The 24,642-nt window shown below is 46.6% G+C and overlaps 1 protein-coding gene across 9 annotated transcripts in view; it reads right to left on the bottom strand.

The window, feature by feature from the left end:
• The window catches only part of PPFIBP1 (PPFIA binding protein 1), a 736,231-nt gene that overhangs the window by 515,904 nt on the left and 195,685 nt on the right, over positions 1–24,642 (bottom strand). For all 9 annotated transcript variants that reach the window (XM_069228637.1, XM_069228638.1, XM_069228632.1 and 6 more), the window contains exon 7: positions 4,292–4,384. In XM_069228637.1, the coding sequence (XP_069084738.1) occupies positions 4,292–4,384 (93 nt within the window). The remainder of the gene's footprint in view (positions 1–4,291; positions 4,385–24,642) is intronic.

Genomic DNA, 24,642 nt, shown 5'->3' with positions numbered 1-24,642 from the left:
AGTTTTTCAATGGCTGTATCCACTTCCGAGCCAAACAGTTGTTTCTCGTTGAAGGGCATATTAAGGACAGCCTGCTGGATTTCAGGTTTGAAGCCTGAAGTGCGTAGCCAAGCGTGTCTCCTTATGGTGACAGCAGTGTTGACTGTTCTTGCTGCAGTATCGGCTGCGTCTAGTGAAGAGCGGATTTGATTGTTTGAGATCGTTTGTCCCTCTTCCACTATTTGCTGCGCCCTTTTTTGGTATTCCTGGGGAAGATGGTCTACGAGAAGTTGCATCTCGTCCCAGTGTGCGCGGTCATATCTGGCCAGCAGCGCTTGTGAATTTGCGATGCGCCACTGGTTGGCTGCCTGTGACGCCACTCTTTTCCCTGCCGCGTCAAATTTTCGGCTTTCTTTGTCCGGAGGTGGGGCGTCGCCAGATGTATGTGAATTTGCTCTTTTGCGAGCTGCCCCTACTACCACAGAGTCGGGTGGTAACTGCGAAGTAATAAACACTGGGTCTGTGGGTGGTGGTTTGTATTTCTTATCCACCCTTGGGGTGATGGCTCTTGATTTTACGGGCTCCTCAAAAATTTGTTTTGCGTGCCGTAACATCCCTGGTAGCATTGGGAGACATTGATATTGGCTATGTGTAGCCGAGAGGGTGTTAAATAAGAAATCATCCTCTATAGGATCGGAATGCAGTTGGACATTGTGGAAGTCTGCAGCCCTAGCCACCAGTTGCGAGTATGAGGTACTGTCCTCTGGCGGTGACGGCTTTGTGGGGTATGACTCGGGATCATTGTCCGGCACTGGGGTGTCATACAGGTCCCAAGCGTCTTGATCCTGATCGTCATGACTTATGGTAGTTTGCGCTGGTGAGTGCATTTGTGGCGGTGTTTGTGCCGGCGATGCCTGTGGAGGAGAGGGCGGAGGCGTGACTTTTTTAACCACTTTGGCTTGTGGTTGTGTGTCATTCTTTGGAAGTCCGATCCTTCTTTTCCTCATGATTGGGGGAAGGGTTGATATCTTCCCTGTATCTTGCTGGATGCACAGTCTCTTTTGTGTGTAGTCCGATTCTACACTTTGGAGCTCTTGTCCAAATTTGTGCATTTGGCCACTTAGTCCTTGTTCCTCTGAGTAGGATGAAGGTGTGGTATTTTTCGGCGCCGAGAGAGAATCTTTTTTCGGTTTCGGCACCGACAGAATTTTTGTTCCTTTCGGCAAGGATTCTCGGTGCCGATGTTTTTCGGTGCCGGTATCTTGTTTCTGTCTCTCGGAGCCGCTTTCTCGGCTCCGAGGTTGCTCCATGGCGGTCCCTCGACCGGAGTCGGGTGTCTTCGCTATGGGCGTGCCCTTTTTCGGCCCCTTCGACGGGTCGCCTGATTTATGGGTCGAGCCATGGCCTGTTGGCAGTGGCGTCCCCTGGGCTTTCGGTTTGTCGATGGATTTACTTTTCGACGTCTTACTCACAGTTTGTTGCTGTTGTTCGACGTCGGAGTCTCCGGATTCTGATTCCGGAACCGAGAATGTTTCCTCTTCGTCGTCGAAACGTTGTTTTGTCGACGTGGACGCCATTTGGTGACGCCTGGCTCTTCGGTCCCGGAGTGTTTTTCTGGACCGGAAGGCTCGACAGGCTTCACAGGTATCCTCCTTGTGCTCGGGGGACAAGCACAAGTTACAGACCAAGTGCTGATCTGTATAAGGATACTTACTGTGACATTTTGGGCAGAAACGAAACGGGGTCCGTTCCATCGGCTTCGATGTCGCACGCGGTCGGGCCGACCAGGCCCCGATGGGGGATCGAAACTGCCCCAAAGTCTTCCGATGATCGGTGTCGATGTACCTAACTATCCCGATACCGAACGGAACAATACCGACGCTTTCTTCCGAGATTCTGACTAACTTTCCGAACCGAAACACTGAGCGAAAAGGAATACGTCCGAACCCGACAGCGGAAAAAAACAATCTAAGATGGAGTCGACGCCCATGCGCAATGGAGCCAAAGAGGGAGGAGTCCTTCGGTCCCGTGACCAAAAAGACTTCTTCGAAGAAAAACAACTTGTAATACTCCGAGCCCAACACCAGGCAGCGGACTGTGCCAAACATGTGTATCTGCAGCAACATATGCCATCGAACATAAAGGTTTCTTTATTACAACACTAAAGACTATACTACCGTTGGTATATCTCCACTCAGAGAGATCTACACACAAAATATACACTTAGAAACAATCAGAAGTAGCACAGAAATCCATGGGGGCATCTAAAGGGGGGACCATATACTAAGAAAGTGGTATAAGAATGGAGGCGCCCACCCAAGGTAAGTGTGTTAGGATCCCAGGGGCTGTGGGATTAGAAAATACCAGAGGTAAGTAACTGGAAATCCCACAGGCGGCCAGGTGCAAGCAGTTATTTAGCTGGTTGTCCCAGAGGCTAACACAGGACCGTCGTAGTTGGATTTTTATGGATTTAGGCCCCTTCCCAGTGGACCCCAACGAAACCGGTTTCCACAAAGAAGGTTAGAGAGGGTCCCCACCCATGGATAGTCAAGAGACCGGAGTACCTATACCAGGGAGCCTAGGTTCATAGGGGTGAAGTGAAGTTTGAAACCCTTGTTGGAGTCAATGGAAGCCTCGGTTGTCCAGCTGTTGTCGCAATGCGTGCACCAGGTTGGTGGAACACAAAGGTGGATTCCAGACAATAGAAACCTGAAAAAGAAGGGGACAGTGTCCAGACCACTCGGAGATGTCCAGGCGGTGCAGGTAGGCAATGCCCACCCTCTCGCAGGTGAAGTTCCTGTAGGATAGTGAAGGAAGAAGTCTAGCAGCGGAGTCCAGGAGGATGAAGGAGATCCTTATAGTCACCCATGAGCTGTCCCACGCAAGTTGCCAGAGTGCAGGAGTGTCAGTGACCAGCAGAGTCACCAACTAGCCTTGGCAAATGCAAATAGTAGTTTCAAGGTAAGTTGCAGGTTTTTGAAGACCAGCAATGTCCTAATGACTCGACCCTTGGGAGAGAGTCAGGGCAGGCCTTCAGCAGGAAGGCAAGCCAGCCAGAGTCAAAGCCCACAGACCCCTATTTCAAAGGCAGAGGTAGTCACACCTCTCCCTTACAGGAAACCCTTTGTTCTGCCTTCCCCAGTCTGACTTAGGCTCACCAGCAGGAGGGCAGAACAGTGTCTGGGGTCGGCAGCAGCGTGGGCTTGCAGTCAGACCCCAAAAGGCAGAACTGGGGGATCATCTAAGGAACCCCCCAGCAGAGTAAATGGGATCATGCAACTAGCACTGGAATCGGTGTAAGTGCATGATTCCTACATGTTTGATTTCAAACAAGTCTAACTTCAGAGAAGCAATTACATAGTTAGACCACTCATGTTGACCAGTGTCCACTACATACCTTAAGATGGCTTCACCGCACTTACAAAGCCCAGAGAATATAGTATGGGGTTTGTAGGGGCACCCTGCTCATGCAGGGGTACCCTCACACTTAGGGACATGCACCCTGCCCTTGGGTTGAAGGGCCTACCAGATGGGTGACTTACAATAGCCAAGTGCAGTGAACATGATATAAGGCAAACCTTATATCAGAAGTGAAAGGTGCATGCAGATTGCAATGGCAGGCCTGCAGACAGTCTGCATGGGCTCCCATGGGTGGCACAATATATGCTGCAGCCCATGGGAGTCCCCTGGGCCACCAATACCCTGGGTACACAAGTACCATATACTAGGGACTTATAAGTGTACACCAGTATGCCAAATGTTGGAGTAAAAGTTTACCAACAACCAAATTTAACGGAGAGAGCACAGATACTGGGGATCTGGTTAGCAGGATCTCATTGTATTATACTCAAATCATACCAACACCAAGCAAAAAATGGGGGTAACTATGTTAGAAAGATGCTACTTTTTTACATGAAATAAACTTACATAAAGTGAGTCTAAATGTAAGTCATTGATATGGTCATGGCTGCTCTGAAAACTAGTCCTAACTGAATCAGACATCAAACGCTGGTTTCAAAGAACGGGCTGAGGAGGTAAATTGATAATTTATTAATCTGTTGGCAATGTAGCGCAGGGAGTTAGGCACATACGACTAACATCAGTAAGACCTGCAGTATGCAAGTCTAAAAGCCTGTGGGTAATACAATAAGAACCATTACATTAGGCATTAGCAAAGCATCAGTTATATGCACTTTGAGGTTTTGCTCAATTAAGACGACAGGCAAATCCAATTATCGATTTTAACTACTGCATATTTTGAGAAATTCCCAGGAAGCCCTTTTAACAAACAGCAATTCTCTTGGCGACTTACCTTGGTGTACTTAAGCTTTTTTTCACACTGAGTTCTTTCGTTCTCCATTTCTGACACTCTTAATCTCAGGCCATTTATTTCCTGTATTAAACCCTGTTTAAAAAAAAGAAGATTCAACCAGTAATTAAGAGGCAGTTATCGCTCGGAACACAAGGACACCGGACACAACAGATTAAATCGAAACTCGACAACAGAGAAGTACATCACTGACAGACCTGCTTGGAACGTGTAAAATCACCGCACTTGGAATGCGTGTTAAACCACACTCGGAGCAAGAGCGTGACGTTTTCTTACTCCAACAAGCAAGAACATGCTTTCAGCAAGCAGGCGATGTATCCTCGTTGTAAGCAGGTCCTTAACATTGCAGTGAAAATCTGCCGACTTAGGCCCACGTTCCGAGTGGCTCGGAGCTGCATCCAGGGGCGGGGGTTATCGCGCCAGGCCATTACAACTTGCTTGGCGTCTCTCGGCCTAGAATTACCGGGACCAGGGGTAAATGGGCCTGGGTCGTATGTGGGCAGCTGCTGTGCCAGGCCCCCATCCCTTCTTTTGCAGAGGTGTGGGGTGAGTAGCAGGCGTTCCTTCACCTCAACCCTCTCAACTCTGCCCTCTAGACCCTTGCTTGACCGCCATCTTACCACCGGCCTCAAAATAGCTCCTGTGCCCATTTATCACCTGCTACAAGCAGACGACAAATGCATAGGAATTTGGTCCCGTTTCAATCTCCGGGCAGGCTAACATCATACAGAATTGGAGCCAATATTCCAGAGTTGATATATTATCTCCAGTCTGAGGAATAACTCGTAACCCCTGTATTTTGTGTAGCATCACCACAATGACATGGTTAACATATGGGCAGATACAAATAGAGAGGCTTATTTCACATTCAACAATCTATAGCTGGACGGCAGAGAAGAAGTCTGTTCTCGCACCATCCATTACGGCACAGTAGCCTGTTCATGCAAATATTCATGTGCGATATCTGCAAATGGCTTAAAGACTGGTGTTAAAATAGTCCCAAACTGTAAAGCATTAGCTCAAACAAACACATTCCACTTTTTACTGGGATGATTCTAGAGCAGCCCACACTTTTACAGATAGAAAGTTATGGTCAACAAGCTATCCATGCAGACATTCAAGTACAAAATGGACGCATTCCTCACCATTTTCTATTTTGAACAAGGAGCACATTTGCACGAAAGAATATGCCTTACATTAATTTTGGGAGCATAGTAAATTAAAACGTCTGCTTTTAAAAGTAGGAGCCTAGCTGATCTTGATAAAGCTACATAATCGGTAAAGGGATATCAGGGAGAGATGCTTTGGCCGAGTAGAGACTTAGAAGAGACTTGGCGTGACAACCATGGTGTCACTTTAGAGTGGATTAAGGACAGAATACCCATTTGGTCTCGACTACTACTTACTATAGCAGGATGTATTGCAATAGCCAAAACGATCATACTCAACAAAATATTGTATCTTTTCATCAATATACCGCTTCCCCTTTTGACTCAGTTCTTCAAGTGGTTAAGATCTAAACGGATATCACTACACTGGGCTGGGAAACAACCGAGTGTGTCTTACGATATCCTCACTCTACCACAATCACAGGGTGGACTAGGGGCCCCAGATATTCTCCTCTATGCATTTGTACGCCAGACCCAATTCCTGCATTATTGGCTCCATCCCACCCCATAGCAACTACTTGTGGCCACTGAAATAGACCGCACCTCCCATCGCCTCTGTCAACCGTCCTGTTCCTTCCCTATAGGGCACCCAGAGGGGAAATTAACACTTTCAAGAGTGTGCAGTGGGCATGGGAGGGAATGCGCAAACGTGTGGCCTGACCCTTCTGTATGCCCCCCTCTGCGCCACCGGCCCTTAACCCCATGTTTCCCCCATTACAGGAAAAGGGGGCTATCTCGCATGTCAGATAGTGGAACATTACTGTATTCTCAGACTTGTACCTAGATGTTCAATTTTTACCACTGTTTACAGACACAACAGGAACGCAGCTCACTTTATCAGATACCCTCATATAGTTTCAGCTATAAGCCACGTGTTGAGCAATGCACAGCACGTTCCAGAGCTCCCTGCCATCCCTCCCAGCACTGGAACACATATTTACATCTCCCTCCCCTCGGAAATTAATCACTAGACTCTATAATCACATGCAAACTCACTCACCAATGATTACCCCCGACATTACAGGAAGCATCGGGTAAAGATCTGGACTTCCCTTTCACGGAGAAAATGTGGACTTAATGTTGCAACAAACTGACAATGTTATCACCGAATTATAAGTTGCGGCTCACACACTTTTAATTCCTTCATCGTCTATATCGCACCCCAATGCAACTCTTTAAGATGAGACTCTCAACTGACACTAGATGCATGCGATGTAATGTGCCACAAGCCACCTTCCTTCACTTAGTCTGGCAATGTCCCCCAAGTGGCATGCAGTAGTCAGAAGTATATGATATTATACACAAAATCACGGTTGTGATGATCCAGCATGGCCCCTTAGTTAGTGTGCTTGGCTATGTTGCAGATTCACCACCTCAGACCGCAAACTCATTGCCATAATGTTCTTGCTGGCAAAAGGCAGGGTGGGTATGCATTGGGGGTAGGAAACCAGCTCCCACCATAAAGACATGGCTAATGGATGTGACTTACTGCCAGGAACAGCTAGCCAATTACTGGGCACTAATACCGCCTCGCTCCCGTCCTACAGCCATATGGGAACCATTTACCTCATACATATGCCAAAGAAATGACACCCAGGCACCCATCATACTGCAAACACCGCTCTGGAGGCCAAGGGGGAGGGTGGGGACACTTAACGACTACAGGCTTGTTGATGGATCCTAGTCTCTATGAAAGCGACTTTTTTTTAAAAATCATTTGTTATAAGTATGACAAGATTATGGGCAACACCGAGGTCAATTATCTGGTCATTGCTTAACCTCTTAATGTTTCAGGCGACTGCATGCACAAATTATGCAACTTATGTATGATGTGGCATGGTAACCAGACGGGACATATGCTTATGTCGTGTTTGCTAAAAAATTTGAGTTTGAGCAAATGAAGAGGAATTCATTGCTATGTATTGTTTAGTGTAATTGTAAAGTGCATAACACAAAAACAAAGGGTTTTAGCTACAGAGAATGACCACCAGGGGATCCCTCTGGGAAAAGCAAGGCCCCCACTCACATAAAAACGTGGCATGCTTTATCATCGGGCTTCTCACACCTCTGACCCAAATTAGTCCAAAGTGGGCTACTACCACACAATGTGTGGGAGCACAGAGTTTTTTTGTGTGTTCTCACTGATACTAGTGGAGGGGGTACACCACCACAACCAGGAATCAAAAGTAAAAGTTAAAACTACCTAGGGTTGTCCCAGCTCATTGATTTTTTCAAGGATACCCTGATAGGATAAAAAAAAAAACAAGGGGATGAATAACTGGGAAATAATGACCCTATTGTCCTAAATTGGTCAACATGTTTCAGCTGTTTCTATGCCCGTCTCTGGCCTGTAAAACTAACCTTAAGGTGTTGTCCCTATTCTACTATGGTCCACTATCAATCATATTGTATTGTCTTAGTATTCAAAGGTAAAAATAAAAATAAAATTGCAGTGAATCCTATCTTATTTTAATGGAAAGCAGGAGTTAAGCTTAGCCTTCTGGCTTGTAGACTCGTGCCCCAGTCACACAGTGACTTTTACCCTACTTAGTTTGCTCTGTTTTAGTACAATTATTTAATTATATCCTTAAAGATGGCTCCATTGTTTTTAGTTAGGCCAATGTTTTAGTTTCATGTAATTAGTGACACCGCGCTAAGGCGTCACTATCTAGTGACAAAGATAAACAAACTGTAGGTATTCACATTGGGTACTTTTCCTCTTTGCGCCTTAGAGGGAATTGTTTATATAAATTGCCGCCCCAAGCATGTCTTATCTATTGTTTGGGAACAAACCTACGTCAGGGGTCCAATCAGATCTATATAAATACATTTCACACAGACAGTCAGAGGGATTCGTATCAGATGCCATTGCTGCTAATGATGCTGTACGTCACCTTGACGCTTGCCCAGTCTTCGTGTCCCCACGGAGTCTGATATAGAGACCTCATTCCAAGGTAAAGAGGGGTTTTGGGGGGCGGGGGAGGCCCTTCTCATGGACACTACATTGGCAGATTAGGTTTCTCACACCTAGCTCTCTTTAGGTTAGGTTCATCATGTTAGGGTATTAGGACATTAGGACATACATCATCTCTAATGTCATTTCAGGTTATTGCAAGATGGTGGGGGTCGTTGTACTGATGACTCGTTTTCACAATTCTGTTTCTTGCACTGTTCATTATCCTAACCAATGCAGCCCATGCAATTTATCGTAGATTGCAGTATTGTTAATAAAAACCTATTAAGCTTTTCCTGCACCTCCTTCATTGCCTGTGTGTTTGATTGAGACATGTTGTTCATGTGAGAAAGGGGTAATCTCCATTTAACCACGACACTCCCTAAGATGTCACACTTTTGAGTCCCTGCATAAAGGCTGCCACAAATCACCTTTTACTATTTGGGTTTTTGGTGAGGTACTGCTTGTAAGCCAGGAGGGTTGGGACATCAGTTGCGACTTGTTGTAGGATTGGCACAGTCACCTACAAACAAATACTGTAATCCTCAAACCAGCAGTCTTGCCTACAGCAAGAGTCAAACTAAGACATGGCGGCACCAACTATGGTGTTTAGGCACTAATTTACGGATGCCCTGATTATCACTGTTTCCCACACAACAGGTACCCTAAGTACCGTTATACGGAGTCGTTTGTGGTCTTAGGGAAGATCCTCCTCAGCTGAACAGGAAGCACCTGAGTAGGCTGTTCAAGCTCCAACTATTAAAAGAACTTGTTCTACCCACTTGGTGTTCCATCTCTATTACCCATTACATCATAATATCCTCAAACCATCCTCAAATATTCCTGAAAATGCTAGACAAGCATTAAAATGACATCTAGTAGCGCATGGTTTAACAGAAGAGGGCGGGGATTTCACATTGACAATAGAAGCTAATGAAGCTTACCAAGAGAGCAGATTCTCCACATCAGAGAACTCAGACAAGAGATATAATCTCAGAAATAGAGAAAATATAAAAACTCCTGACAGATATACTGATTCACGTCCCTCCTGTACCTTTCAGGATGTACCAGACAGGCGTAGCGAGAGAGGGGGCCGCTCTGATCGACGTCCTGAATACATGAAACAGAAGAGACTCACCACAGTCTTCAGACAAAAAGATGATAAGTCCCCACAACAAAAGCCACAATTCAAAAAGAAAAAGGTGGCAGCACTGTCAATTAAAAATGCCAGTACACTTGAGAACATTACTGAAGAACAAGACGTGGACGGTGACACTGCTAGACAGCGCGGTAGAGGTCACGATATGTCAGAGTCTGAAAGATCATCTGGGTGCGACAGCGACTAGCGACATCATTGCAGATGAGACTGCGGATGGTCATGTCCTCCCACCTAAGAGGATTTATGATTTAAACATTCATATTGAGGGGGACATAGAGCGCACTATTAGTGTGATATTCTGGGATGAACTTAGTGGTGATATCCTACTGGCCGCCCATGCACATCTGTAAGCTCCCACAGGGGGAAGATGTCATTTTGCCTTCTTTTTCTGATCTTGTTCCAGAAGTGGTAAAAGAAGCCTACGCTGTCAATTGGGCTTTAGCGCAGGCACCTGCGTTATACCGCAACCATGTAGGTTGGGACAAGGATTCTCCTTGTCATGTAATGCCTATCATGTCTAAACCCCAGCCTCAGCCACAATATCCTGTTAAACACGAAGCAAAAGCTCCAGTGAGGGAGAGCCTCACTCAGCTCGAGTACCAGGGAGTAATTGAGCCCTGCGTCCCCACAATGAATAACCCGTTATTCTCCGTTGCAAAACCCTACCATTCATACAGAATAGTCTTAGATTACAGACATTTAAACAGTCACACACGCACATATGCTATACAAAATTCACATAGCACAGCTGTGAGAGAACAGGGCTGATTGCAGAGGCCCCCTAACTGTTTGCCCCCTTTTTGCTTGTGTTTTCCTGACTCTGATGGTGCTCTGGGTACTGCTAACCAGTCCCAGGGCCTGTGCCCTGTGTAAACTCTGTATGCAAATTAGGCTAATTATAATTGGCTAAGTCAACCTACCTATACGCCCCTAGTATATGGTAGGGCATGTAGGTTTAGGGACCCCACCATAGGTGGTGCACCCATAGGTGCACTGCTGAGGTGCCCAGTGTCATTTTAAAGACAGGCATGCCTTGCTGGCTGCTTTTAAATTAAAGTTACATGCAAATTCGACTTTTGAATTTAAAGTAGTTCCAAAGTCTTAAACTACCTTATTTTTACATATAGGTCACCCCTAAGGTGTGCCCTGTGTGCCCCTAGGGCTGGGTGCCATGTAACTATAAGCAGGGACCTTATAAAAAATAGTTTTATAAGCCCTGGTGAGGTAAAACAACCAAATTCGTTTTTTCCTCATTGTAGTGAATGGCTTCCATAGGCTAGAATGGGGAGACTATTTTAATTTTAAAAGTCCCCTTAAGTAACAGATACCAAAAGTTTGGTATCAATTTAATTTAACTTGTTCAGATAAAGAGTTTTAAACTTTACCTGAAAAGTTGCAAACTTCAACCCTGCAGTGTTTTTGCTGTTGTGCTCTGATTGGCCAGGCTGCCTTGATGAGGTGTGACGTGGCCTGGCTCCACACAAAGATGTGCATGGGGGAGGAGATCTCCCCTGAGCAGATGGTGAAGCAAGAAGGGGGAGGGCAGCCAAACTGGTCTTCAAAGGCAGAGAAGGACATTTGGAGCAACCCAGCAACACCCTCACATCCTGCAAACCCAGACAATTAGGTGCCCCCTTGATTAGATTAGGAGAGGGCAGGAGAGGGATGTGATTAGGATTTTTAGCCACACCAGTGGGTGGGCTCAGTCAGATGTAACCTCCAAAAATCACTTTCAGTCATGATGGATTGTTGAGGAATGTTGGTCCCTGGGATTGATTTTTGCCACACTTCCCAGGAAGTGGTTATCACAGGGGGAAGGACCCTGCACCTGATTGGAGAACCAGGACCCCCCTGTTTTTCACCCAGGAGCAGAGATAAAACTGGCATACCTGCACCCACACCTCCGATCCCTATCGGATTACAAGGAGGAACTACAGGAGAAGAAAGACTGCCCTGCTGGACCCCTGACCTGCACCTGGACACTGCACTCTGGAGGACTGGGCTTCACCACTAAAGGACTTTACCTGTCTTCTACTGCTTCAAGAAGGTACTGCCTGTTTGCTACAGGTACAAAGGATCTGCCCAGAGTCCCCTGCATCAAGTACTGCAAGCAGAGCCCAGCGTCCAGTGGCCATTTGAGGATTCTGACGAGGTGCATTCTGGGAATTGTAGTCCCAACTCCCAAGGAGCAACTAAGAGCTTCTGGAACCTTGGATCAAGTTGTGGACACTTCAAGGACACAAAAAGGACCTCTGGAAAAAGATCCAGGAGTTTGGAGCAACTCCATAAGTTGAAAAGGTGCATTGTGGGAGTTGTAGTCCCAGACCCCAAGAGGCACACCATAGCCTCTGAACCCTTGGCTGTTGCTGTGGACCACTTTCCTGAATCAAACACTTCTGAAAGTAAGTGTGACAGTGTTACCTCATGGGCGGCCTGAACTCTGGTCTTTGTTCCGTTCCAGTGTGACCTTATTTAACCCTTTGAGCGCTAGTTGCTTCTATGCGCTAGAAAGCATTAATTCTTTAGAAATTCATATCTCTGGTTCCCCTTATCCGATTTTATTTGTTTTGGTGTCATTTTAAAGATAAAAATATAATCTATTTTAATAAATTGATTTCGGATTTTTAAACTGTTTCCTGTGTTTTATTTCATCACTGTTTTGTGATATTTGTATGCTTTACACTCTGTCTCCTAAGTTAAGCCTTGCCGCTCGTTGCCAAGCTACAAAGGGTTGAGCTGGGTTTAATTTACTGAGACCTAACTGGACCTAAGTGGAGGTTAGAGGCCTATTGCTAAGTGTAGGTACTTACCTGTCCTTACCAATAACCCATTTTCCAACAATAGCACTAATAAACAACAGAGTACATAAAAAATACAAAACAACTTTGGATATCTCCAATGTTTTTTTCTGCCAAAACTCAAACAAAAGTCGGGACCCGAGTACATTCTCATTTGGCTCACAAACGCTTCTGCTTTTTGCCCCAGGGCTCAGCCCGTGTAACATCAATATTAGATGATATTGATCCCAAGGTGTTATCTTACGTGGATGACTATCTCACAGATGACAACCTCAACATTCATCTTGCCAGAGTCGATCGGACATTTTAGGATTCGCAGCTCTTGGTTACAAATTTAATTTTAGGAAAACAAAAATAGCCTTTCTCAGCTTACTGTTCCTGGGTTACGAGCTATCAAACGAGGGCAAGAGCCTGGCCTAGCACTTTCTAGAAAAATGTGCTCAACTCCAGCCACCTAATGCAATTAAGAAACCACAGTCCTTGATTGGTTTCTTCAACTTTGGCCGAATATACATTCCTGACTATACACAGATTATCGAGCCACTTTCTGACTTAGTACGCCCTGATTTTTCTAGCAGACACTGGAAGCACGCACGCATCCTTAGAGGACTACAACAGGACATGCTAGAGGCAAAACACACACCCATGATAACAAAGCAAATTTGGTCATCAGAATAATTTCTGCTGCCATTGTGTTCACTTATGTCACCTTTACAGAGATTGACACAGTGCCCATAGCATCCACAGAAACAATTCTAACTGCAGTTCAGATGGCGGTCAAGGAGAGGCCACTTGCCCAAGGGAAACACATTATTGACATTACCCCGGTGCCAGCCTTAGAGGCTGTCACCAAAGAGAGCATTCCTAACGCTAAAGCATTACATCCACATTGGATTCAGTGGGCAACCTCCCTGACTGCCACCGATGTAGATTACATCTTTGATCCAAAACTTCAGAAACAAGAATTTCTCCAATACGAACGCGAGTACCCCGCACCTCTAGACATTTTGCCACTTGACAGATACCATGCTGTCATTTACACTGATGGTTCAGCACAACTGGCTGTAGGTACCAAACATCAATATTCCGCTACCTGCGCAGCCGTGAGCGGAGTGATGAAGGATGGTGTATTCCACCCTCAATACCTACACGCAGACCCTTGGGGACTACACAGCGCAGCTGGCTGAACTCAAAGCTCTTATACTAGCGCTGGAACACATAGAGCCAGGACTACTCACTCCGATTGTCTGTGATTCATACTACTGTGTGCAATCATACAATCATTATCTTAATCACTGGAAGTTGAATGGGTTCAGAAATTCCAAAGGGAACACCATAAAACACAGAACTCTGTGGGCGAGGGTGGCTGATCAAGGATAAGCTACTTTGTGTCCATGTAGTGCATACATTGGGCCAAAGTGTGGGAGTACACGTTATTGGCAAAATTTTGGCTAATGAAGCAGCCAAAACTGCAGTAGCTACAGCTTCTGTGGCTGCAGTGACTCGTTCTCAGACGAGATTGGATACTGAACTTCTGACTGCTGTGAAAGCTTCGGCTGAAGGCAAGCCTCTTCCAAAAGGTTACCCTACAAAATACTCATATCACTTCAGTGCACAGAATGTTGCTTATGCAACAATTCCTGAGGTTGGAGACCGAGCAATCCTCCACCAAGACCAGAGATTAGAACTCAAAGCAGCGCATGAGGGTGTTGCATCTGCTCATGCTGGATCTAGGCCACAATAACACTCTTACAGAAACACTTCTGGTGGCCAAGTCTATAAAAACAAAGCAATACGTACTTTGTTGTAAGATTTGCCAGCAAATTAAGAGCCCCAGCATCAAACGCCTACCGCAGACATCCCCCTTAGTGTCCAATAGGCCAAGGTGTGTACCTGAACCATTGTGGTCCGCTCCAATCAGACAGTGCATACAAATACTTCTTAGTCGCTGTAGATTCATATTCTAGTTTCCTGTGGGTATGGCCTTAGCGGTCAGCTGATGCTCAAACTGTTATAAAAGACTTGCTGATCTTTATCGGTACATATGCGGTTGTAGCATTCCACTCTGACCAGGGCCCTGCCTTTGCCTCCAAGAGGCATTCAGGAACACCATGGGGACACAATGGGTGTTGAGCTCCATTACTCCTTCCCATACGACCCAGAGGGAAATTCGGTTGTGGAGAGGAAGATTCGAGATCTAAAGCAGTCCTTAAAAGCTAGAGTATAAGGTTCAGGCCGCAGTTGGCTTAGTCACCTATATGGGGCCCAGAGAGCACTGAACAATCTGCCAAGACAGTCCTTGGGGAGGTTCCTCTTTGAGATACCTATGTATGTCCCAGACAGACCCTGATGGCCCTATGGTGGCAGCAGATACACCACTTGACATAAATGAACGTCTCACTGTCTTACAGGAGCTTCAGCAATTTCATGGTAATTCATCGGCCAGTGCTGCCACCTTAAGAAGAAGGGATTTACCAACAACTTCTACAGGCTGCATTCCTAAAGTTGGGGATCTGGTTCATGAGAAGATTGCTGTGAAGAAGGAATTTGGCCCGTCCTACAGAGCACCAGTTCCAGTCCTGGGAATACAAGGTACCAGAACGGTTATCCTACCACCGCTGCCAGGCTCCAAAGCCAACATTAATTTCCATTGACAACGTCAAACTTCACCATGTGGCTGATCCTGCACAGCAGACCCAGAGGTCCCTTTGGTAGTTCCCGGTCCCCTCTCACTACCCAACAGGATATACCTCCTCAAAGAGAAAATAAAAACACTTCTGACTATAAAAGCATGTCCAACGATGCTACAAATACCGCCTTGAACATGGGGAGGCAGGAAAATGAGTTCTTGCTGATTCCTGTTACCACTTCAAACTACATCACATGTCCAAGATGTGGCTGTCTTCTATTCCAACACAACACAGACTGATGTCATTTTCTACTATGAGCCTCCACGCAAAGTGGATTCATCCACTAGTAATGCACCTGCGTTTGCAGAGACTGCTTCTGGTTACTTCATCGACATTGATGACTTTTCTTCAACTTCATCCACTACTGCGATTGAAACTGGTTCAAAGACATGTAAGCTGTATATATGGCTTAAAAATAACTATCTAATTCACCCATGGAACTATCTATGGTTATTCTTGACATCTGCATTATTTCTATCGATTGGTTTTGTGTCTGTTTCCTTACTGCTTATAAATGGTCATTACCTTCCTGAACACTTCTCTGTTGAGCCTGTGGATTAAGTCTTAACTCCATATGATTCCTCGCATAATGTCTGAAGAGACTTGTCCCGTGTGAACATTTCAGCTGTGCCAATTCCTGATGGGATTGTGTGGGATAAAGAACCATTCTATAAATACAGGTCATTAAAATCCCATATGTCTTCAAAATATCTATGACTGATGTAATTACACCTGGTGTTGTATCTGATGATTGGGATGTTCAGATAGTTGATTCAATGTTAACTGAAATGAAAGACTTTGCGGTATTTGAAAGAGATGGTGTACACCAACACAAAGAATTATGGGGAAATGTTCTGCTATAACAACTGGGGACATTACTACCTGCACCGTGCCACTAGACATAGACCAGTATTTAATTACACACAGTGGGAACACTGTTCAACTCCACCTGTGGGGAGCCCAAAATATCATGCGGATAAATTCACTTATTTTTCTGGGCATGACACAAAGCATGCAGAGTTCCATTTTTTCAAATTACCACCTTCGAAAATTAGGAACATTTTGCTAACTGATACCAAGTTAATTTATTCAGATTCCTTTGTTTCCTGTCTTGCAGTTGAAGGTTATGAATACTCAAAGACTTTTGATGTAAAGAGTGTATGGGGAACACAAGATTGGCAAATAGAGAGTAGGGAAGCTTTATTTAGAGCGTGCCTTATTCCTGTGCAAATTTTCTTTTTGAATGACACCATTCAACAGAGATCCTGTCTAGGGTTAGCACAAATTAAAGAAATGAGTGCGCTCAGTATCCCCTACACCAGCAAAATTTAATAACTGTCAAACCTTCCTGAATGTCACAGAGGAAGAACTAGATGCAAGGGTTCAGGCTGGTACCTATAACTCTTCACTTTCCAGTCCTGGTGGGTGGTTAGTTTGACCCATAGACACAAATGGGTGTCAGGCACGTTTTGTGAATTCCTCAGGGGTGTCAAGATTAGCCGGCCACACTCTCGTTTTGTCTCGGGTAAACACTCGGGTATAGTTACTACATACAGCGGGGTAAACTGTGCCAACAATGGATAGAGACTAACACCTCAGCAGCAGTTAAGGAACATCTAAACACTCTTTCTGAAGATATAGACATGCACGACTTCTTGTTCGGTCCAGGAAAACCACGTTTTAAAAGATTCATCTATCCCATATATAATGAGATTTGGAAGCTTTCTCAGATAGAAGCTGCTGCACGTTTAAGGCAGACAGACAAAGAAAATTTAAAAAAGGATTTAACTGTTGTCAACAATGGCATGAACACTCTGTCCAACAGGAGTTGATTCCCCAACAAACAGTGTCTACTGCAATTGATATCATTCAGACATGTCCCTTTTATACCATGGACAAAGTCAGCTGCATTCCATTCTGCAGTTAGGTTGGACATTATAGACTCTGAAAAACCACCACATTCCGTGGAAGTATATTAACTGCAGTGAATTGTTTGCGGCTTTTAATTTATCCAAGGAACAACAGACAATGGCTAAAAGGGAAGCGAGCTTCACCATGCTTCATACAGAAAAGTTAGAGAAGTTGCCTTTTACAGTTGCAGAAAGTCCATCAACGGTATGGCTCCTACATGGCATTATAAAGCTGTCCATTTCCACTTTTCATTTTTCAAATTGTCTGAAATAACTTGCCGTGGTCAGATACGAGTGGCTAGGTAACAGCTATATAAAAGAAAAGTGGGAGTTGCCCTTTGAAGAGAAATGTCTGAACGGCAAAACAGAGGTCTTTCTTAGGAGAAGCAAATGTGAGACTACTGTTAATCATTTAATGATTTGCAAACAGGTGTCCCTTCATGGTCTTTGCAATGCGTAGGTGTAGGAGGCTGGCATGGCTTATAGTGGGTACCTGATGGTACTTACACCTTGTGCCAGGTCCAGTTATCCCTTATTAGTAGATTAGTAGTGTTCTAGCAGCTTAGGCTGATAGAGGTAGCTATAGCAGATCATCTTAGGCTGAAATAGGAGACATGCAAAGCTCCTACTATACCACTTATATCATATAGCACTATATCATAAGAAACACAATACTCAGAGTTACTAAAAATAAAGGTACTTTATTTTAGTGACAATGTGCCAAAACTATATCACAGGATATACTCTCTTAGGAGGTAAGTAAAATACACAAAATACACACAAACTAAAATCAGGTAAGTAAGCAGTTAGAAAAATAGTGCAAACACTGTAGAATACAATAGGGTGCAATAGGCCTAGGGGCAACACAAACCATATACTAAGAAAGTGGAATGTGAACCCCTTAGGGACCCCTGGCCTAGTGTAGTGTGTAGAGGGTCGCTGGGAGTTTAAGAAAACACTAAGGGTGTCCAAGATACCCCATCCCAAGACCCTGAAAAGTAGGAGTAAAGTGATACTACTTTCCCAGAAACACACTAAACTTGTGAAAGGAGATTCTGCAAAGACCACAACAGACTGCAAAGCACTGAGACGGATTCCTGGACCTGAAGACCTGCAAAGGAAGGGGACAAAGTCCAAGAGTCGTGAAAGTGTCCGGGGGGGCAGGCGCCCACTAAACCTCGGATGAAGGTGTAAAATGGCTGCCTCCGGATGGAAGAAGCTGAAGATTCTGCAAAAACGAAAGGTGCCAGGAACTTCTCTTTTGTGCAGAAGATGTCCCACGGAGTGCTGGAGGATGCAGCGTTGTTTCTCTGGAGAAAGACCGCAAACAAGCCTTGCTAGCTGCAAAGGTCATGGTTGAAGAAAAAGAGTGCTGCCCGGGCCCACAAAGGACCAGGAGGTCGCCACTTGGAAGAGGAGACAGAGGGGGCCCTCAGCAACACAGAGAGCCCACGCACAAGAAGGCAGCACCCGCAGCAGTACTTGAGTCAAGAAAACTGAGCACAGCGGTCGTCTCAACAGTACAAAAGAGGGTCCCGCGAAGCTGGTGTTCAGCGAGTTAAACAATGCAGGGCGGAATGCTGGGGACCTGGGCTATGTTGTGCACAAAGGATTCCTTTACAAAGTGCACAGAAGCCCTAGCAGCTGCAGTTCACGCAGTACACAGGATTACTGCCTGGCGAGGAGAGGCAAGGACTTACCTCCTCCAAATTTGGAAAGTTGGACCACTGGACAGTCTGGGTCACTTGGGTCCACCACCTGTGTTCCAGGGGCCACGCTCGTCAGGATGAGAGGGGTCCCAGAGTACCGGTGAAGCAGAAGTTTGGTGCCTGCTGAAGCAGGGGGAAGATTCCGTCGACCCACAGGAGATTTCTTCTTGGCTTCCAGTGCAGGGTGAAGGCAGACAGCCCCCAGAGCATGCACCACCAGGAAACAGTCGAGAAAGCCGGCAGGATTAGGCACTACAATGTCGCTGGTAGTCTTCTTGCTACTTTGTTGCAGTTTTGCAGGCGTCCTGGAGCAGTCAGCGGTCAATCCTTGGCAGAAGTCAAATAGGGAGATGCAGAGGAACTCTGGTGAATCTTGCAAGTCGTTATCCGAGGTAAAACCCAGAGGAGAGACTCTAAATAGCCCTCAGAGGAGGACTGGCCACCTAGTGAGGTAAGCACCTATCAGGAGGGGCCTCTGACATCACCTGCTGGCACTGACCACTCAGAGGGCTCCATTGTGCCCTCACACATCTGGATTCAAGATGGCAGAGGTCTGGGACACACTGGAGGAGCTCTGGCACCACCCCTTGGGGGGTGATGGACAGGAAGTGGTCACTCCCCTTTACTTTGTCCAGTTTCGCACCAGAGCAGGGACTGGGGGTTCCCTGAACAGGTGTAGACTGGCTTATGCAAGGAGGGCACCATATGTGCCCTTCAAAGCATTTCCAGAGGCTGGGGGAGGCTACTCCTCCCCTGCCATTAGCACCTATTTCCAAAGGGAGAGGGTGTAACACCCTCTCTCAGAGGAAATTCTTTGTTCTGCCTTCCTGGGGCTGGGCTGGCCAGACCCCAGGAGAGCAGAAGCCTGTCTGTGGGTGGCAGCAGCGGTAGCTGCAGAGAAAACCCCAGAGAGCTGGTTTGGCAGTACCCAGGGTCCATAGTAGAGCCCCGGGGATGCATTGGATTGGCACCCCAATACCAGATTTGGCATGGGGGACAATTGCATGGTCTTAGACATGTTACATGGCCATATTCGGAGTTACCATTGTGCAGCTACATATAGGTATTGACCTATATGTAGTCCACGCGTGTAATGGTGTCCCCTGAACTCACAAAGTCCAGGGAAATTGCCCTGAACTATGTGGGGGCACCTTTGCTAGTGCAAGAGTGCCCTCACACTTAAGTAACTTACTAAGTGCAGTGTAAAATGGCTGTGAAATAACGTGTGTGTTATTTTACTCAGGCTGCAGTGGAAATCCTGTGTAAGATTTGTCTGAGCTCCCTTTGGGTGGCAAAAGAAATGCTGCAGCCCATAGGTATCTCCTGGAACCCCAATACCCTGGGTACCTAGGTACCATATATTAGGGAATTATAAGGGTGTTCCAGTGTGCCAATTAGAATTGGTGAAAATGGTCACTAGCCTAGAGTGACAATTTTAAAAGCAGAGAGAGCATAAGCACTGAGGTTCTGGTTAGCAGAACTTCAGCGACACAGTTAGTCACTACAAAGGTACACACATTCAGGCCACAAACTATGAGCACTGGGGACCTGGCTAGCAGGATCCCAGTGAGACAGGCAAAAACAAACGTACATACATGTGAAAAATAGGGGTAACATGCCAGGTAAGATGGTACTTTCCTACAGTAGATAGCAAACTTGGCCTGTTTTCTGAAGGGTACTCTTGTCCCTTTGATTCGACCAGCATTTCATGCACTTTTGAATGGAAGTTATGTGGTGCTGAGCGACCAAAGCTGCTACAGTATGCAACCAGGAACTGCCTACGTAATTTCAGTCTCAAAGGTTGTTACGTGTTGCAGACATGTTTTACCCCCACCCCACACAAGAGATAAGAGTAGCAGAAATGTGGCCACACATTGATAGTGCTAATGTAACCTATGACAAGCTGAGCAGAATAAAGGTGCTACTGTTTTAAAAACAAGTGGCATTGACGTCGGCTAGAGAGACTTATGCTCTCCAGATAGTTTCAAATGACAAATAAAAAGGTGCCACAGTAGAGCAGGGCTTGACAGTGTGTACAGATACACAACATAGATATTAGGAAAGAGGGTGCGTGCCCATGCAAGATATTATGAAAAATAGTTATGGACTTAGAAGAATCCTCTAATCTATTGGTAGCCAATGCAGCTGACACAGATATTCCTAGAGGTTGAAAGTAAGCGAGAAGCAGAATTCTGAACCAATAGGTGTCCCTGGAGTAGTTTTTTTGGTAGAGCTAGGGAACAGATGTCTGAGTAGTACAGACACAACTAAATAAGAATGGTCACCACTTGCTTATGGTGGGCTGTTGATATTTTTTTTGTTGTAAAGCTTAAATTGCCAGAAGCAAGGCCATAATATCTTTGCAGTTAGTGGTTCCATAGACAACTTTGCATCCATAGTAACACCAAAGTTTCTGACAGTGCTTACAGGGTTAAGTGAAGCACAAATTTTAGGGTTCCAACTGTCAGTACGATTTCTAGTAACCAATAGTTTAGTCTTGTTAGGATTTATTTTTAAGAAGTTTGTTGTTATTCAGAAGTGAACAATACTCAAGATTTTCAGTATGCAAATGCTTGAATTGATGGTCTCCTCTGTTTCAGATAGAATAGATTCATCAATATAGACAGGCTTGTCTGCCATACTCTGTAATTTATAGGCCAGGGTGGAAATGATAAATATATATATCAGTAACTCTGCATTCGACTAATGACAATGAACAAGAGGGATGAAGTAAATTGTTTGATAGTGATTTGTAAGGAATTATTTAATCCATTTTCAAAAACATAACGAGGGTGGGAGGGCACTGCCTCACATCCCAGCATTGTTTGGCTTAATGCATTATGGTAAATGAGGAACAAGTTCATGCTTGCTTACTTAAGTGGGGCGTGGCTTGAGACCCATGGAGTAGGCAGCTCCGGAGAAGAGCTCCAGCCCGGTTCCCCCGCTGAATGATCATCCTGAAATTATAGGCCGGCTACCTACGCACCTTTTACCTCTCCCCAGAGACCAGGAGGAGGGGGGGGGGGGCACAAAGAGCAGAGCCGAGAAGGGCGTATCTGAGCCCTGGAACCGAGGTCGCGCGAGGCGGCTCACCTGACCCCAAGATGGCAGGCGCAACAGTGCCGAGGGCGCGCAGACTGGGTGCGGCCTGTGGAGTCTGCTCGGCATGACAGGCCTCATTAAAGATGACCGGACCCCGTCGCCGAGGGAGCTGTCCTGCAGCCGGACTGCGTGAGGAGCACTGACGGCACCACCCACCGTTGGCAGTGCTAAGGTGACCCCCCCCCCATCCAACAAATAGGGAGCCCGTGGGCTCCTCTGGACCGTCGGGGCCTCAGGGAGGGGGGCGCGCTCTATAACTTTGCAGAAAGGAGGGGCGCACGTTGAGCAGTGATAGAGGGGGACCTAGACACATCGGAGAACCCTGAGCTGAGGCGGTGGAGCCTGGGCATCGCCACAGCGTACTCCGCACCAGGCAACCCAGAGTGCAAACCATCTCGCATGACCTGTTTGAGGTCCGCCAGAGAGCACACGCTAGGATCTGGAAAACCAATAAAAAAATTTAAAAAAAGACATGCCCAGCGATCCTGAAGCACATCAAGATGGCCGTCCCCACCCGGGTCGACACAATCCCCAGCTGTGGGGGGGCCTGGCGGGAGGCCCTTCACTGGGAGACATCATGCAGGCTATCACATCCTCCAGGGAAAGCCTGGAGTCCAAAAATCGATACGCTAGCAGTGGACTTGGGACTGCTGAGAGAGGACCAACGCCGACTGGGAGAACAGGCAACGACAGCCGAAATAACTGTGACGGAGCTTCGGCCTGAGCTGGTGGCGACTGGGGACCGTGTAACCACCCTTGAGAAGCAAGTCGGGACCCTCCTGGTCCGCGTTGAGTTCGCCGAGAACAGATCACGGGGGAACAATATTCGGGTAGTTGGTCTGCCTGAAAAAGTTGAACAATAAAACTTACCTGAATATCTGGAGCAATGGATTGCTGAGGTGGTGGCGCCGGCGGCCTGTCGCGCTTCTTTGCCTTCGAGAGGGCATACAGAGTGCCAGCGAGGGTTCCCCCTCCGGGGGCCCAGCCGAGACAGGTAGTGGCTCGACTGCTGCACTTTAAAGACCGCAATCATACACTTACATAGGCTAGGAAGGCCGGGGAACTAAGAGCGGAGAACAATATTGTGCGAATTTTCCCTGAATTCTCCTGCAAAGTGCAGAGACAAAGAGCAACTTATCTGGAGGTCAAGAAGCACTTACAAACATTAAATGTCCAGAACGCTATGCTCTTCCCCTCTACGCTGACAGTACTGGACAGCAGAGGAGCGAGATTTTTTCGCACACCCCAAGAGGCAAGAGCTTGGCTGGATGAGCGAGAGGGCCCCAAGGGAGCGGGAGCGCACTGGGTGCCCAGGTCCAGAGGTGGTCCACCCAGAGCAGGCGGACCCACACGGAGGAGAGCCGAGAGGAACGACAGCGAGCCACAGTGGCTGTGGCATCGCTGAGTGGAGGAGATACTAGCCCGAGTTCCGCGGTGACAGAGAAAGGAGCGTGGGGTCGGACTCAGACGCTGAATCTGAGAGTTCAGTGGCTACAAGTGTGGAACTGCCAGTGGTAACTCCGGGAACTGCTGAGGATATCATATGACATGACGCCCGGGAGCCACGTACTATTTATGAAGCCCTGGAATGGCGACGCTTCCAAACATTGGCATAACGTGGGGCAGCACGGCCCTCAGAATTGAAGCGGGGGTTACCACGGTGCTGGCTGCTTCGCCTGACAGGAGTACTCATTTCACCCACCACATAAACATTGACTTTGATTAGTAATAGTTTGGATGGTGACTGTTATCACATCTGTCCTTGGGAAGGGGGTTGGGGAAGTTTTTGTTAGACTTTGGGAAGCCTGCCAAATACAACACCAGTGAGGGAGATATGGTCCTGACTGCTGCTACCCCGATGTGGCTTCACGTGTCGAAGGTGAGCAAAGACATAAGAGTTGATAATTCCCTAAGAGTAGCCTACACGAATACAAAATGGTCTCTTGGAATATAAGGGGCATGCATAACATGGCTAAACGATACAAAGTATACTCCTACCTACGTAGGAGGGGAGCACATATAGCAATGTTACAGGAGGCTCACCTGACGGCAGAGGGCACGGCGCTGCAGAGGAGATGGAGGGGCCAAGTTTTTTTTTATACAACCTACTCAGCATATGCAAGGGGCACCCTGATTTGGATAAGACCAGGAGTACCGTTTCAAATGGCTAATACACTAATTGATCCAGACCGGCGATATGTCGTGGTCACGGGCCGATTGGGAGGGCGGGACCTCGCGCTGATAAACATATATGCGTTTAATATAGATCAGGGCACATTTCTTGATCAGCTATCACACACACTAGCTCCTCACTTGTTACATGCAGTGCTGATTGGGAGAGATTTAAACTGCACGGCCAACCCAGGGCTTGACAGATCCCACCCTCCCTTGCGGGATTCCTCAGTGAACGCCCTAGCTAAAAAAATTCCTAGAGTGGCAATCTGGGTGTCAGCTGTTAGACTCTTGGAGGATCCTTAACCCCCATGCCAGGGATTATTCTTACTATTCCGCAGTGCACGATCTCCTGTCCACGCCAGAAGTACACGCTCAGATTCGGGACAGAGTATTTGGAAGAACCCTCTCCGATCACAATCCTGTACTATTGCATTTGGCGCAGACTTGGGCTACCCTCTGCATACCCACCTGGTGCCTTAAACCCAATTCCCTTGAAGACCGGCATACCGTGACCAAATAAGGAAATATATCACAAAGTCCTTTGAGGACAATGCAGCTACAGCCTCCTCCCCTCAAACATTATGGGAAGCATTCAAGGTGGTGATACGAGGAACCTGTATCGCGGCATCAATGAGGGTTAGGAGAACCTTATTACGAGAGATCAAATT

The sequence above is a fragment of the Pleurodeles waltl genome, chromosome 4_1, assembly GCF_031143425.1.
Source record: "Pleurodeles waltl isolate 20211129_DDA chromosome 4_1, aPleWal1.hap1.20221129, whole genome shotgun sequence".
NCBI classification, from domain to species: Eukaryota; Metazoa; Chordata; class Amphibia; order Caudata; family Salamandridae; genus Pleurodeles; species Pleurodeles waltl.
Note: the sequence above shows the minus strand (reverse complement) of the source record. Positions and strands in the feature narration are given on the sequence as shown.